Here is a 14,786-nt window from a genome sequence, read left to right on the forward strand (position 1 = left end):
CTACACTTTTTTGAAGTCTCTTTCTTTGCGCTGTCCTCCAAATCTAAACACCTGACATGGAAATGATCAGCTGGACTCTCGACAATCTGCTGATTGGGCTGAGCATTGCTCTGGTGTATCGTCGAATTCGTAAGACGATGGCAGCAGCTCAAGGAGCCCAAAGGCTGTTCGTCGCAATGGAAGGATTGGGCCGGGTGATTTCTGAACTGAATCGCAAGATGGATCACATCATGGAAAAGCTGCTTCAAAGGGGAAAAATTGGATGTGAGGGCCGTCATGTCTGCTAGCGGAAAAACAAAATCCTAATCTACGATTTGACTCCCTCGAATGGCCTTGATGCAACAACAGGAGCGGGCTGTTCTGAAAACATCCCCCCCCCCCGAGGACTCCTCAAAGATGGACACTTTTGACCTCCCTCCCACCTCAACGACACCTGGAGTACAACTTTTGCTTGCATGCACAACGGCCCCAGGCCTATGGGCACTACATCAACACACCCTAGACCAGGGGTGCCCATTACGCCGATCGCGATCGACTGGTCGATCTCGGAGGGTGTGTCAGTCGATCTCAAGCCAGGCATTAAAAAATAGACATAAAAATGAGCAATCATCAATCATACCAAGACTTCACTTTCGTCAGTTGTTTGACATTCTCGGCACCCGAGGATCTTGTGAGATGACGCTGGCTGCTGTGAGCTCATATTTAAGAAAGAAATCACTAACAGGGCGGACGCAGAGAAACACATTTTATTTCTAGAGACTCCGTACCTACTGTCAAAACTCTAAAGACCGACTGCACAGTTCCTGTCTTCACCATAAAAGACCTGTTTCATCCTGCCTGTGCTAACAAAATAAGAGTCTCAGAAAGCTAGCGTGCACAAGCTAGCAAGCTACGCAGTTTGATGCCAATGTATTTCTCCCCCCCCCCTCAGCGACCGCCTTCTCACTTGCTTGCCCACCCGCACACTCACTGACGTCACTCACCTGCTGCCAGACATTAAAGGGCCACACACATATGCTACTCTCATAACAAAGTGTTTAAAAACGAGTATGCAAGTTGGACAAATGAGATGCCAAATCCAACCACTTTCATGTGGTATTGGACAGAAAGGAGGACTTTTTTTCTCCACCATTTGAAAATGCGGACGTTATCAGCACCACTGTCTATTTCCAATCAATGCAAGTCATCAGAATCAGGTAATACACCAACTTATATTCTTGTCTTCATGAAAGAAAGGAATCTATGTGTGTTAAACATGCTTGTATTATCATTAAACACCATTAACTTGTTAACAAAAATGTCTCTTTCATAAATAAATAAATATAAATTATAAATAGGAATGAGGTAGATCTCCTGGACTTGGTCAATTGAAAAGTAGCTCGCCTGCAGAAAAAGTGTGAGCGCCCCTGCCCTAGACAATGGGTATCTACACATTGTCTCCCCCTCTGTTGCGAGGGATTATATGTAACATGTTTATGTGTGCATGGCATAGAGTTTTTTGCCCCACTCCATACTAGGCCCCCTTAGGAACCCAGTATAGATTGTATTTTTTTACTCATCTTTTTTCGCCCGCGTTTTACCTTTTTCCCATCTTTTACGGGGCGCCTTGTTGCGACCCATTGTCTCATCTTGAAAGGGTTTGTGCTGAAAACAAAGTATACTTGTGCAATGACAATGAAGACCTATCCTATAGGTAGTAAAATTAACAGATTAAAGACAGTATTTTTGTATGGACATTGACTATTAATGGTTGTTCTGTATTGAATTATTATATTTTTGTGGCGGATTTCATTCTGTCTTTGAAATAATAATATTTTTTTCAGGGTGAACATTTTAATTGGGACGTCATGTTCCTAAAATTGTCATGGTGAAAAAAATATTGCAAACTATTGCAAAGAGAACCTTAGGACAACACTGCAGAAACAAAAACACGCAGACTCACGTCCATAACTTTTGGGCTTCCCTGACGGCCGAGCGTGCCCAAAATGAGGCCCCATCTCTGGGCAGAGCGAGCCTTGTCAATGGCCTCCAGCCTCAAAGCCCGCATCGCCTCGTGGTCATAGTATTCCCTGGAGAAGACCTTACTGTAGGGGTCATACCTGACGAGGACAATAAAACACACATTTACATCAACATTATTAAACATGCAGACTGGCCACAAAATACTGTTCAAGTATCTTATTCCGAGGACTGAAATGCAGGACGAGATTAAATATCCAATCATGAAAACACATCAAGTATGACAGGAGTGTCAATGCGAGCCACTTCTGAGTGTCTAATCTGCTTTCCTTGGACACGCTGGCTTCATTTGAAATTAGAATCTTGTTTGCGGCAGAGACCAGAGAGCTGTGCAGCTGTGCACATACCCAACGCCGTTTGGGTAGCGGTTTAATGCCTTGCTTTGAGTGATATTTCCCCACACCTGCATTGTTTTAGCATTCAAGAATGTGTCAGTTGTTTTTATCCTTCTTTGTGGGGACATTGTTGATTGTCATGTCATGTTCAGGCGTACATTGTCTCTGCTCCACAGTAAGTCTTTGCTGTCGTCCAGCATTTTGTTTTTGTTTACTTTGCAGCCAGTTCAGTTTTAGTTTCGTTCTGCATAGCCTTACCTATGCTTCGATCCCTTTTCGTAAGGGTACTCACCTTCTGTTTATTTTTGGTTTAAGCATTAGACACCTTTTTACCTGCACCCTGCCTCCCTCTGTTTCCGACATCTACAAAGCAATTAGCTCCCGGCTGCCACCTACTGCTATGGAAGAGTATTACACGGTCAGTCTTCCTGTGTGTATTGTTTTACTTCTTGTCTTGCGCTCCTATTTTGGTGGCTTTCTCTCTTTTTTTGGTCTTTTCCTGTAGCAGTTTCATGTCTTCCTTTGAGTGATATTTCTCCACACCTGGTTTGTTTTAGCAATCAAGAATATGTCAGTGGTTTTATCCTTGTGGGGACATTCTTGATTGTCATGTCATGTTCGGACGTACATTGTCTTTGCTCCACAGTAAGTCTTTGCTGTCGTCCAACATTTTGTTTTTGTTTACTTTGCAGCCAGTTCAGTTTTAGTTTCGTTCTGCATAGCCTTCCCTATGCTTCGATGCCTTTTCGTAAGGGTACTCACCTTCTGTTTATTTTTGGTTTAAGCATTAGACACCTTTTTACCTGCACCCTGCCTCCCGCTGTTTCCGACAACTACAAAGTAATTAGCTACTAGCTGCCACCTACTGATATGGAAGAGTATTACACGGTAAGTCTTCCTGTGTGTATTGTTTTACTTATTTTCTTGCGCTCCTATTTTGGTGGTTTTCTCTCTTTTTTTGGTCTTTTCCTGTAGCAGTTTCATGTCTTCCTTTGAGTGATATTCCCCACACCTGGTTTGTTTTAGCAATCAAGAATATGTCAGTTGTTTTATCCTTGTGGGGACATTGTTGATGTTCGGACGTACATTGTCTTTGCTCCACAGTAAGTCTTTGCTGTCGTCCAGCATTCTGCTTTTGTTTACTTTGTAGCCAGTTCAGTTTTAGTTTCGTTCTGCATAGCCTTCCCTATGCTTCGATGCCTTTTCGTAAGGGTACTCACCTACTGTTTATTTTTGGTTTAAGCATTAGACACCTTTTTACCTGCACCCTGCCTCCCGCTGTTTCCGACATCTACAAAGTAATTAGCTCCCGGCTGCCACCTACTGATATGGAAGAGTATTACACGGTAAGTCTTCCTGTGTGTAGTGTTTTACTTCTTGTCTTGCGCTCCTATTTTGGTGGTTTTCTCTCTTTTTTTGGTCTTTTCCTGTAGCAGTTTCATGTCTTCCTTTGAGTGATATTCCCCACACCTGCATTGTTTTAGCATTCAAGAATATGTCAGTTGTTTTATCCTTGTGGGGACATTGTTGATGTTCAGACGTACATTGTCTTTGCTCCACAGTAAGTCTTTGCTGTCGTCCAGCATTTTGTTTTTGTTTACTTTGCAGCCAGTTCAGTTTTAGTTTCGTTTCTGCATAGCCTTCCCTAAGCTTCGATGCCTTTTCGTAAGGGTACTCACCTTCTGTTTATTTTTGGTTTAAGCATTAGACACCTTTTTACCTGCAGCCTGCCTCCCGCTGTTTCCGACATCTACAAAGTAATTAGCTCCCGGCTGCCACCTACTGATATGGAAGACTATTACATGGTAAGTCTTCCTGTGGATAGTGTTTTACTTCTTGTGTTGCGCTCCTATTTTGGTGGCTTTCTCTCATTTTTTGGTCTTTTCCTGTAGCAGTTTCATGCCTTCCTTTGAGTGATATTTCTCCACACCTGCTTTGTTTTAGCATTCAAGAATATGTCAGTTGTTTTTATCCTTCTTTGTGGGGACATTGTTGATTGTCATGTCATGTTCGGACGCACATTGTCTTTGCTCCACAGTAAGTCTTTGCTGTCGTCCAGCATTTTGTTTTTGTTTACTTTGCAGCCAGTTCAGTTTTAGTTTCATTTCTGCATAGCCTTCCCTAAGCTTCAATGCCTTTTCGTAAGGGTACTCACCTTCTGTTTATTTTTGGTTTAAGCATTAGACACCTTTTTACCTGCAGCCTGCCTCCCGCTGTTTCCGACATCTACAAAGTAATTAGCCCCCGGCTGCCACCTACTGGTAAGTCTTCCTGTGTGTATTGTTTTACTTATTGTCTTGCGCTCCTATTTTGGTGGTTTTCTCTCTTTTTTTGGTCTTTTCCTGTAGCAGTTTCATGTCTTCCTTTGAGTGATATTCCCCACACCTGGTTTGTTTTAGCAATCAAGAATATGTCAGTTGTTTTATCCTTGTGGGGACATTGTTGATGTTCAGACGTACATTGTCTTTGCTCCACAGTAAGTCTTTGCTGTCGTCCAGCATTCTGGTTTTGTTTACTTTGTAGCCAGTTCAGTTTTAGTTTAATTTCTGCATAGCCTTCCCTATGCTTCGATGCCTTTTCGTAAGGGTACTCACCTTCTGTTTATTTTTGGTTTAAACATTAGACACCTTTTTACCTGCAGCCTGCCTCCCGCTGTTTCCGACATCTACAAAGTAATTAGCTCCCGGCTGCCACCTACTGATATGGAAGACTATTACATGGTAAGTCTTCCTGTGGATAGTGTTTTACTTCTTGTGTTGCGCTCCTATTTTGGTGGCTTTCTCTAATTTTTTGGTATTTTCCTGTAGCAGTTTCATGTCTTCCTTTGAGTGATATTTCTCCACACCTGCATTGTTTTAGCATTCAAGAATATGTCAGTTGTTTTTATCCTTCTTTGTGGGGACATTGTTGATTGTCATGTCATGTTCGGACGTACATTGTCTTTGCTCCACAGTAAGTCTTTGCTGTCGTCCAGCATTTTGTTTTTGTTTACTTTGCAGACAGTTCAGTTTTAGTTTCATTTCTGCATAGCCTTCCCTAAGCTTCAATGCCTTTTTGTAAGGGTACTCACCTTCTGTTTATTTTTGGTTTAAGCATTAGACACCTTTTTACCTGCAAACTGCCTCCCGCTGTTTCCGACATCTACAAAGTAATTAGCTACCAGCTGCCACCTACTGATATGCAAGACTATTACATGGTAAGTCTTCCTGTGGGTAGTGTTTTACTTCTTGTTTTGCGCTCCTATTTTGGTGGTTTTCTCTCTTTTTTTGGTCTTTTCCTGTAGCAGTTTCATGTCTTCCTTTGAGTGATATTTCTCCACACCTGCATTGTTTTAGCATTCAAAAATATTTCAGTTGATTTCATCCTTCTTTGCGGGGACATTGTTGAATGTCATGTCATGTTCAGACGTACATTGTCTTTGCTCCACAGTAAGTCTTTGCTGTCGTCCAGCATTCTGCTTTTGTTTACTTTGTAGCCAGTTCAGTTTTAGTTTCGTTCTGCATAGCCTTCCCTATGCTTCAATGCCTTTTCGTAAGGGTACTCACCTTCTGTTTATTTTTGGTTTAAGCATTAGACACCTTTTTACCTGCAGCCTGCCTCCCGCTGTTTCCGACATCTACAAAGTAATTAGCCCCCGGCTGCCACCTACTGGTAAGTCTTCCTGTGTGTATTGTTTTACTTATTGTCTTGCGCTCCTATTTTGGTGGTTTTCTCTCTTTTTTTGGTCTTTTCCTGTAGCAGTTTCATGTCTTCCTTTGAGTGATATTCCCCACACCTGGTTTGTTTTAGCAATCAAGAATATGTCAGTTGTTTTATCCTTGTGGGGACATTGTTGATGTTCAGACGTACATTGTCTTTGCTCCACAGTAAGTCTTTGCTGTCGTCCAGCATTCTGGTTTTGTTTACTTTGTAGCCAGTTCAGTTTTAGTTTAATTTCTGCATAGCCTTCCCTATGCTTCGATGCCTTTTCGTAAGGGTACTCACCTTCTGTTTATTTTTGGTTTAAACATTAGACACCTTTTTACCTGCAGCCTGCCTCCCGCTGTTTCCGACATCTACAAAGTAATTAGCTCCCGGCTGCCACCTACTGATATGGAAGAGTATTACATGGTAAGTCTTCCTGTGGGTAGTGTTTTACTTCTTGTGTTGCGCTCCTATTTTGGTGGCTTTCTCTAATTTTTTGGTATTTTCCTGTAGCAGTTTCATGTCTTCCTTTGAGTGATATTTCTCCACACCTGCATTGTTTTAGCATTCAAGAATATGTCAGTTGTTTTTATCCTTCTTTGTGGGGACATTGTTGATTGTCATGTCATGTTCGGACGTACATTGTCTCTGCTCCACAGTAAGTCTTTGCTGTCGTCCAGCATTCTGCTTTTGTTTACTTTGTAGCCAGTTCAGTTTTAGTTTCGTTCTGCATAGCCTTCCCTATGCTTCGATGCCTTTTCGTAAGGGTACTCACTCACCTTCTGTTTATTTTTGGTGTAAACATTAGACACCTTGTTACCTGCACCCTTCCTCCGGCTGTTTCCGACATTTACAAAGCAATTAGCTACCTGCTGCCACCTACTGATATGGAAGAGTATTACACGGTTACTCTGCCAAGCTCTAGACAGCACTGACACTCAACAACAACATGTCATTTGCAGACTATAATTACTACTTTGCAAAAGGTATTTTTAACCCAAATAGGTGAAATTAGATCATCTCCCACCAGTTAAAAAAAACTGATCTAATGAATCTGGATGCAAACATTTTATTTAGCGTTAGCTCCCATTACAAAGACTCACTTTTGAATGAGACTGTCTGCAAGACCCAATAAACATTCTAATGGTGTAAAACTGCACTTAATACGAGATTTTGAGATTATATTTTTTTATCCAGCTTTTGTCTTTAAAAATGCAGAGTTTTTACGCGTTTTTCCTCAATATCATACATAAGTAATTGCCTATTTTCTGTCCTATTCAATTAAAAAATAAGTGTTACAAATCAATGTTGTCAATGTTGCCATACCTGTAGGCAGGAATATCGGGATTTGCAATCATGATCGACTCCAGGTGAAATCGTCCATCTCCCAGATAACTACAAAAAAAACCACAAAGATCACTTTTTAATAGTTGAAGAACACCCGTGGACTCCAATGTGCCCCCGTGTTGGACACCTGGTAAATGAAAGACCAAAGATTTAGCAAGCCAAAAGGACTTGAAGCTGGGGTGGAGGATCGACCGAGCTCGGCTGTTCGGGATCATGACCCCAAAGATCGGAGCTTGCTGTTTACAGAAGATGCAAGCCCTTCAAATTAACCCTTGGCCTTCTACTGGGGATTTGTCAGACCTCAAGCGTAAGCAGAGTTTACACACCATAAGAACACTGAGGCATGTAAAATACTGTTTATATAGTACACTTTCTAAAGGGATGATAAAGTGATATGAACAATGCTACAGATACATAGTACAAGAAACAAAACATCTAGAGCCTAAGTTCCCATTGTGTCAGTACCCAATTCCTTCAAATATTTGCCCTGAAGCATGCAGCCTTGCTAAAGTTAAAGCTTAAGTGGCAATGCTTGTCACACACACACTAGGGGAGCAGTGGGCAGCAGCGGTGGCCACGCCCGGGAATCATTTTTGGTGATTTAACCCCCAATTCCAAGCCTTGATGCTGAGTGCCAAGCAGGAAGTAATGGCTCCCATTTTTATAGTCTTTGGTATGACTCGGCCGGGGTTTGAACTCACAACCTACCCATCTCAGGGTGCTTCTACATCTAACAAATATCAACCAGTGAAATTACACGTAGGAAGACCGTATCGCATTTAGCGCGCAACATAAATGAAATGTTTATATTCAAACCGGGGCAGTCAAGTGATCCTTTTTGTATTCGGTAATTAAAAATTTGCTTGAGAAAATACCAATATTTGTGTTGTCAGAATGTCGTCCAGGACAGTTATACTTACTAAAAGTCACCGATTTGCTAAAAACCTGGTGACAGTACAGTAGGATAGTATAGAAAGTGCACATTTTGAAAGTATTTGCAATAATATGGGTACAGATAGTAAACAAATACATAAGGTCAGGTATTGTTCAAACACCAAACTATTAAACAGCACAAGAAGCAAGGAATGAAGGAGAGACAGAGTTTAATTTTTCTCCTGAGCAGAAACGGATTGAGCTGCACACTTAGTTACTGTCTCACTCTATGCTCTGAGGGGCAGTCCCACGTGCTCCTCTATGTATTCGGGAGTTCTTTAGTAAACATCACTGAGGCTGCTTCTGAAGGGAGGGGTAATGCAAGCAGCCCCAGTAGACACAATACGTGATTATTCAAAATGGAAATGTGATTTCACCCTGTATCTGTCCTGTCCACTATGGACTGGACTCTCACACTATTATGTTGGATCCACTATGGACTGGACTCTTACACTATTATGTTGGATCCACTACGGACTGGACTCTCACTATTATGTTAGATCCACAATGGACTGGACTCGCACACTATTATGTTGGATCCACTATGGACTGGACTCTTACACTATTATGTTAAATCCACTACGGACTGGACTCTCACTATTATGTTAGATCCACTATGGACTGGACTTTCACACTATTATGTTAGATCCACTATGGACTGGACTCTCACACTATTATGTTTGATCCACTATGGACTGGACTCGCACACTATTATGTTGGATCCACTATGGACTGGACTCTCACACTATTGTGTTAGATCCACTATGGACTGGACTCTCACACAATTATGCTAGATCCACTATGGACTGGACTTCAACACCAGCCTTTCAACACCAGTGAGAGTCATGTTGTCATGTTCGCATTGACGTAGCACCTTGGTGGTTTGCTTATAGTCCGGGTCAAGCATAGATCCTAGTCTAAAAGTAGGTCACAAGCACATATCCTAGTCTAAGAGTAGGTCACAAGCATGGGCCCTAGTTTATGAGTAGGTCACAAGCATGGACCCTAGTCTAAGAGTAGGTCACAAGCATGGATCCTAGTCTGAGAGTAGGTCACAAGCATGGATCCTAGTCTAAGAGTAGGTCACAAGCATGGACCCTAGTCTAAGAGTAGGTCACAAGCATGGATCCTAGTCTAAGAGTAGGTCACAAGCATGGATCCTATTTTGAGAGTAGGTCACAAGCATGGATCCTAGTCTGAGAGTAGGTCACAAGCATGGATCCTAGTCTAAGAGTAGGTCACAAGCATGGATCGTAGTCAGAGTAGGTCACAAGCATGGATCCTAGTCTAAGAGTAGGTCACAAGCATGGATCCTATTCTGAGAGTAGGTCACAAGCATGGATCCTAGTCTGAGAGTAGGTCACAAGCATGGATCCTAGTCTAAGAGTAGGTCACAAGCATGGACCCTAGTCTAAGAGTAGGTCACAAGCATGGATCCTAGTCTAAGAGTAGGTCACAAGCATGGACCCTAGTCTAAGAGTAGGTCACAAGCATGGATCCTAGTCTAAGAGTAGGTCACAAGCATGGATCCTAGTCTAAGAGTAGGTCACAAGCATGGATCCTATTCTGAGAGTAGGTCACAAGCATGGATCCTAGTCTGAGAGTAGGTCACAAGCATGGATCCTAGTCTAAGAGTAGGTCACAAGCATGGATCGTAGTCAGAGTAGGTCACAAGCATGGATCCTAGTCTAAGAGTAGGTCACAAGCATGGATCCTATTCTGAGAGTAGGTCACAAGCATGGATCCTAGTCTGAGAGTAGGTCACAAGCATGGATCCTAGTCTAAGAGTAGGTCACAAGCATGGATCCTATTCTGAGAGTAGGTCACAAGCATGGATCCTAGTCTGAGAGTAGGTCACAAGCATGGATCCTAGTCTAAGAGTAGGTCACAAGCATGGACCCCAGTCTAAGAGTAGGTCACAAGCATGGACCCTAGTCTAAGAGTAGGTCACAAGCATGGATCCTAGTGTAAGAGTAGGTCACAAGCATAAATATTAGTCCAAGAGTAGGTCACAAGCATGGATCCTAGTCCGAGAGTAGGTCACAAGCATGAATCCTAGTCTGAGAGTAGGTCACAAGCATGGATCCTAGTCTAGGAGTAGGTCACAAGCATGGATCTTAGTCAAAGAGTAGGTCACAAGCATGGATCCTAGTCTAAGAGTAGGTCACAAGCATGGATCCTAGTCTGAGAGTAGGTCACAAGCATGGATCCTAGTCTAAGAGTAGGTCACACGCATGGATCCGAGTCTAAGAGTAGGCCACAAGCATGGATCCTAGTCTGAGAGTAGGTCACAAGCATGGATCTTAGTCTAAGAGTAGGTCGCAAGCATGGATCCTAGTCTAAGAGTAGGTCACAAGAATGGACCCCAGTCTAAGAGTAGGTCACAAGCATGGACCGTAGTCTAAGAGTAGGTCACAAGCATGGATCCTAGTCTAAGAGTAGGTCACAAGCATGGATCCTAGTCTAGGAGTAGGTCACAAGCATGGATCCTAGTCTAAGAGTAGGTCACAAGCATGGACCCCAGTCAAAGAGTAGGTCACAAGCATGGACACTAGTCTAAGAGTAGGTCACAAGCATGGATCCTAGTCGAAGAGTAGGTCACAAGCATGGACCCCAGTCTAAGAGTAGGTCACAAGCATGGACCCTAGTCTGAGAGTAGGTCACACGCATGGACCCTAGTCTAAGAGTAGGTCACAAGCATGGATCCTAGTCTAAGAATAGGTCACAAGCATAGATCCTAGTCTAAGAGTAAGTCACAAGCATAGATCCTAGTCTAAGAGTAGGTCACAAGCATAGATCCTAGTCTAAGAATAGGTCACAAGCATGGATCCTAGTCTGAGAGTAGGTCACAAGCATGGATCCTAGTCTAAGAGTAGGTCAACAGCATGGATCCTAGTCTGAGAGTAGGTCACAAGCATGGATCCTAGTCTAAGAGTAGGTCACAAGCATGGATCCTAGTCTGAGAGTAGGTCACAAGCATGGACCCTAGTCTAAGAGTAGGTCACAAGCATGGATCCTAGTCTAAGAGTACGTCACAAGCATGGATCCGAGTCTAAGAGTAGGTCACAAGCATGGATCCTAGTCTGAGAGTAGGTCACAAGCATGGATCTTAGTCTAAGAGTAAATCACAAGCATGGATCCTAGTCTAAGAGTAGGTCACAAGCATGAATCCTAGTCTGATAGTAGGTCACAAGCATGGATCCTAGTCTGAGAGTAGGTCACAAGCATGGACCCTAGTCTAAGAGTAAATCACAAGCATGGATCCTAGTCTAAGAGTAGGTCACAAGCATGGATCGTAGTCAGAGTAGGTCACAAGCATGGATCCTAGTCTAAGAGTAGGTCACAAGCATGGATCCTAGTCTGAGAGTAGGTCACAAGCATGGATCCTAGTCTAAGTGTAAATCACAAGCATGGATCCTAGTCTAAGAGTAGGTCACAAGCATGAATCCTAGTCTGAGAGTAGGTCACAAGCATGGATCCTAGTCTGAGAGTAGGTCACAAGCATGGACCCTAGTCTAAGAGTAAATCACAAGCATGGATCCTAGTCTAAGAGTAGGTCACAAGCATGGATCGTAGTCAGAGTAGGTCACAAGCATGGATCCTAGTCTAAGAGTAGGTCACAAGCATGGATCCTAGTCTAAGAGTAGGTCACAAGCATTGATCCTAGTCTAAGAGTAGGTCACAAACATGGAGCCTTTTTTATGAGTAGGTCACAAGCATGGATCCTAGTCTAAGAGTAGGTCACAAGCATAGATCCTAGTCTAAGAGTAGGTCACAAGCATGGATCCTAGTCTAAGAGTAAGTCACAAGCATGGATCCTAGTCTAAGAGTAGGTCAAAAGCATAGATCCTAGTCTAAGAGTAGGTCACAAGCATGGATCCTAGTCTAAGAGTAGGTCACAAGCATGGACCCTAGTCTAAGAGTAGGTCACAAGCATGGACCCTAGTCTAAGAGTAGGTCACAAGCATGGACCCTAGTCTAAGAGTAGGTCACAAGCATGGACCCTAGTCTAAGAGTAGGTCACAAGCATGGACCCTAGTCTAAGAGTAGGTCACACGCATGGACCCTAGTCTAAGAGTAGGTCACAAGCATGGATCCTAGTCTAAGAATAGGTCACAAGCATAGATCCTAGTCTAAGAGTAAGTCACAAGCATAGATCCTAGTCTAAGAGTAGGTCACAAGCATAGATCCTAGTCTAAGAATAGGTCACAAGCATGGATCCTAGTCTGAGAGTAGGTCACAAGCATGGATCCTAGTCTAAGAGTAGGTCAACAGCATGGATCCTAGTCTGAGAGTAGGTCACAAGCATGGATCCTAGTCTAAGAGTAGGTCACAAGCATGGATCCTAGTCTGAGAGTAGGTCACAAGCATGGACCCTAGTCTAAGAGTAGGTCACAAGCATGGATCCTAGTCTAAGAGTACGTCACAAGCATGGATCCGAGTCTAAGAGTAGGTCACAAGCATGGATCCTAGTCTGAGAGTAGGTCACAAGCATGGATCTTAGTCTAAGAGTAAATCACAAGCATGGATCCTAGTCTAAGAGTAGGTCACAAGCATGAATCCTAGTCTGATAGTAGGTCACAAGCATGGATCCTAGTCTGAGAGTAGGTCACAAGCATGGACCCTAGTCTAAGAGTAAATCACAAGCATGGATCCTAGTCTAAGAGTAGGTCACAAGCATGGATCGTAGTCAGAGTAGGTCACAAGCATGGATCCTAGTCTAAGAGTAGGTCACAAGCATGGATCCTAGTCTGAGAGTAGGTCACAAGCATGGATCCTAGTCTAAGTGTAAATCACAAGCATGGATCCTAGTCTAAGAGTAGGTCACAAGCATGAATCCTAGTCTGAGAGTAGGTCACAAGCATGGATCCTAGTCTGAGAGTAGGTCACAAGCATGGACCCTAGTCTAAGAGTAAATCACAAGCATGGATCCTAGTCTAAGAGTAGGTCACAAGCATGGATCGTAGTCAGAGTAGGTCACAAGCATGGATCCTAGTCTAAGAGTAGGTCACAAGCATGGATCCTAGTCTAAGAGTAGGTCACAAGCATTGATCCTAGTCTAAGAGTAGGTCACAAACATGGAGCCTTTTTTATGAGTAGGTCACAAGCATGGATCCTAGTCTAAGAGTAGGTCACAAGCATAGATCCTAGTCTAAGAGTAGGTCACAAGCATGGATCCTAGTCTAAGAGTAAGTCACAAGCATGGATCCTAGTCTAAGAGTAGGTCAAAAGCATAGATCCTAGTCTAAGAGTAGGTCACAAGCATGGATCCTAGTCTAAGAGTAGGTCACAAGCATGGACCCTAGTCTAAGAGTAGGTCACAAGCATGGACCCTAGTCTAAGAGTAGGTCACAAGCATGGACCCTAGTCTAAGAGTAGGTCACAAGCATGGACCCTAGTCTAAGAGTAGGTCACACGCATGGACCCTAGTCTAAGAGTAGGTCACAAGCATGGATCCTAGTCTAAGAGTAGGTCACAAGCATGGATCCTAGTCTAAGAAAGCCAGTGGACGGCTTAGAAGAGAGAACATTTTCTCACCAGATGTCTTCAATAAAAGCTTCAAGGCTCTTTTGTGTGAGACTAAAAATAATCCTCCTTTAAGTGGGCCGGGGCTTAGGCCAGTGCCAGTTCTTATGACTGTATGTAGTGTAGCATTCCTGTAGGCCAAGGAACAACATGAAATACACCTACCAGTATGTGGGTATCTAAAACTGCCTGGAAAACCTGCTCAAGCTGCCTACCTGAAGACATGAACCAAGGATATTTCATAGCTGTGTGTGTATATATGTGTGTGTGTGTGTGTGTGTGTGTTTGTGTGTGTTAAAGGCACATACTAAGAGCTGTCAATGGTGTCAGACTTGGACTAGGACTTGGATTGTTTCTTCGATGCAGAGAATATTTAGGACGAGCCAGGCGTGAACCTGAGTACATATTTATTAATATTCTAACAAAAACAACACAAAGGCAAACAAAGGGCGCGCACAATGGTGGAGAACAAACACTTGGCGATGAAAAAACGAAAGACTAGCATACAGGCTACAAACTACAAACATGAAACAAAAACACTTGAACTGTGGCATAAAAAAAGAAAACTAGCACAATGGCATTACTATAGACATGAAACAAAAAACTTGCACTGTGGCATGAATAACAAATATTTACGTGGCATGAGAAGAAGGGAAACTAGGCATGGCATGGCATGGAGGAATATGTGAAGTTGCCAGACTGAACACTTTGCAACTACCGGTTTAAATATTACCAATGATAAGGATTAACAGGTGTGCCTGACTTGGAGACAAGGTGGAAACTAAAGAGTAGCCATGGTGACAAAGAAAACAAGGAAGTGCAAACGCAAGAACTGAATCTCCAAAAAACCAAACATCACATGACCAAAACAAAACATGATCCAAAGGTGTGACAAATGCATGGGTTATATCCACTAGAGCAGTGTTTTTCAACCTTTTTTGA

General features: G+C 42.9%; 1 protein-coding gene across 2 annotated transcripts in view; it reads right to left on the minus strand.

The window, feature by feature from the left end:
* The window catches only part of dph1 (diphthamide biosynthesis 1), a 195,006-nt gene that overhangs the window by 28,049 nt on the left and 152,171 nt on the right, over positions 1-14,786 (minus strand). For both annotated transcript variants that reach the window (XM_061878121.1, XM_061878122.1), the window contains exons 7-8: positions 7,365-7,433; positions 1,943-2,099 (exon numbers count right to left, since the gene is read on the minus strand). In XM_061878121.1, the coding sequence (XP_061734105.1) occupies positions 1,943-2,099; positions 7,365-7,433 (226 nt within the window). The remainder of the gene's footprint in view (positions 1-1,942; positions 2,100-7,364; positions 7,434-14,786) is intronic.

The sequence above is a fragment of the Nerophis ophidion genome, linkage group LG18 (genome assembly GCF_033978795.1).
Source record: "Nerophis ophidion isolate RoL-2023_Sa linkage group LG18, RoL_Noph_v1.0, whole genome shotgun sequence".
Lineage (NCBI taxonomy): Eukaryota > Metazoa > Chordata > Actinopteri > Syngnathiformes > Syngnathidae > Nerophis > Nerophis ophidion.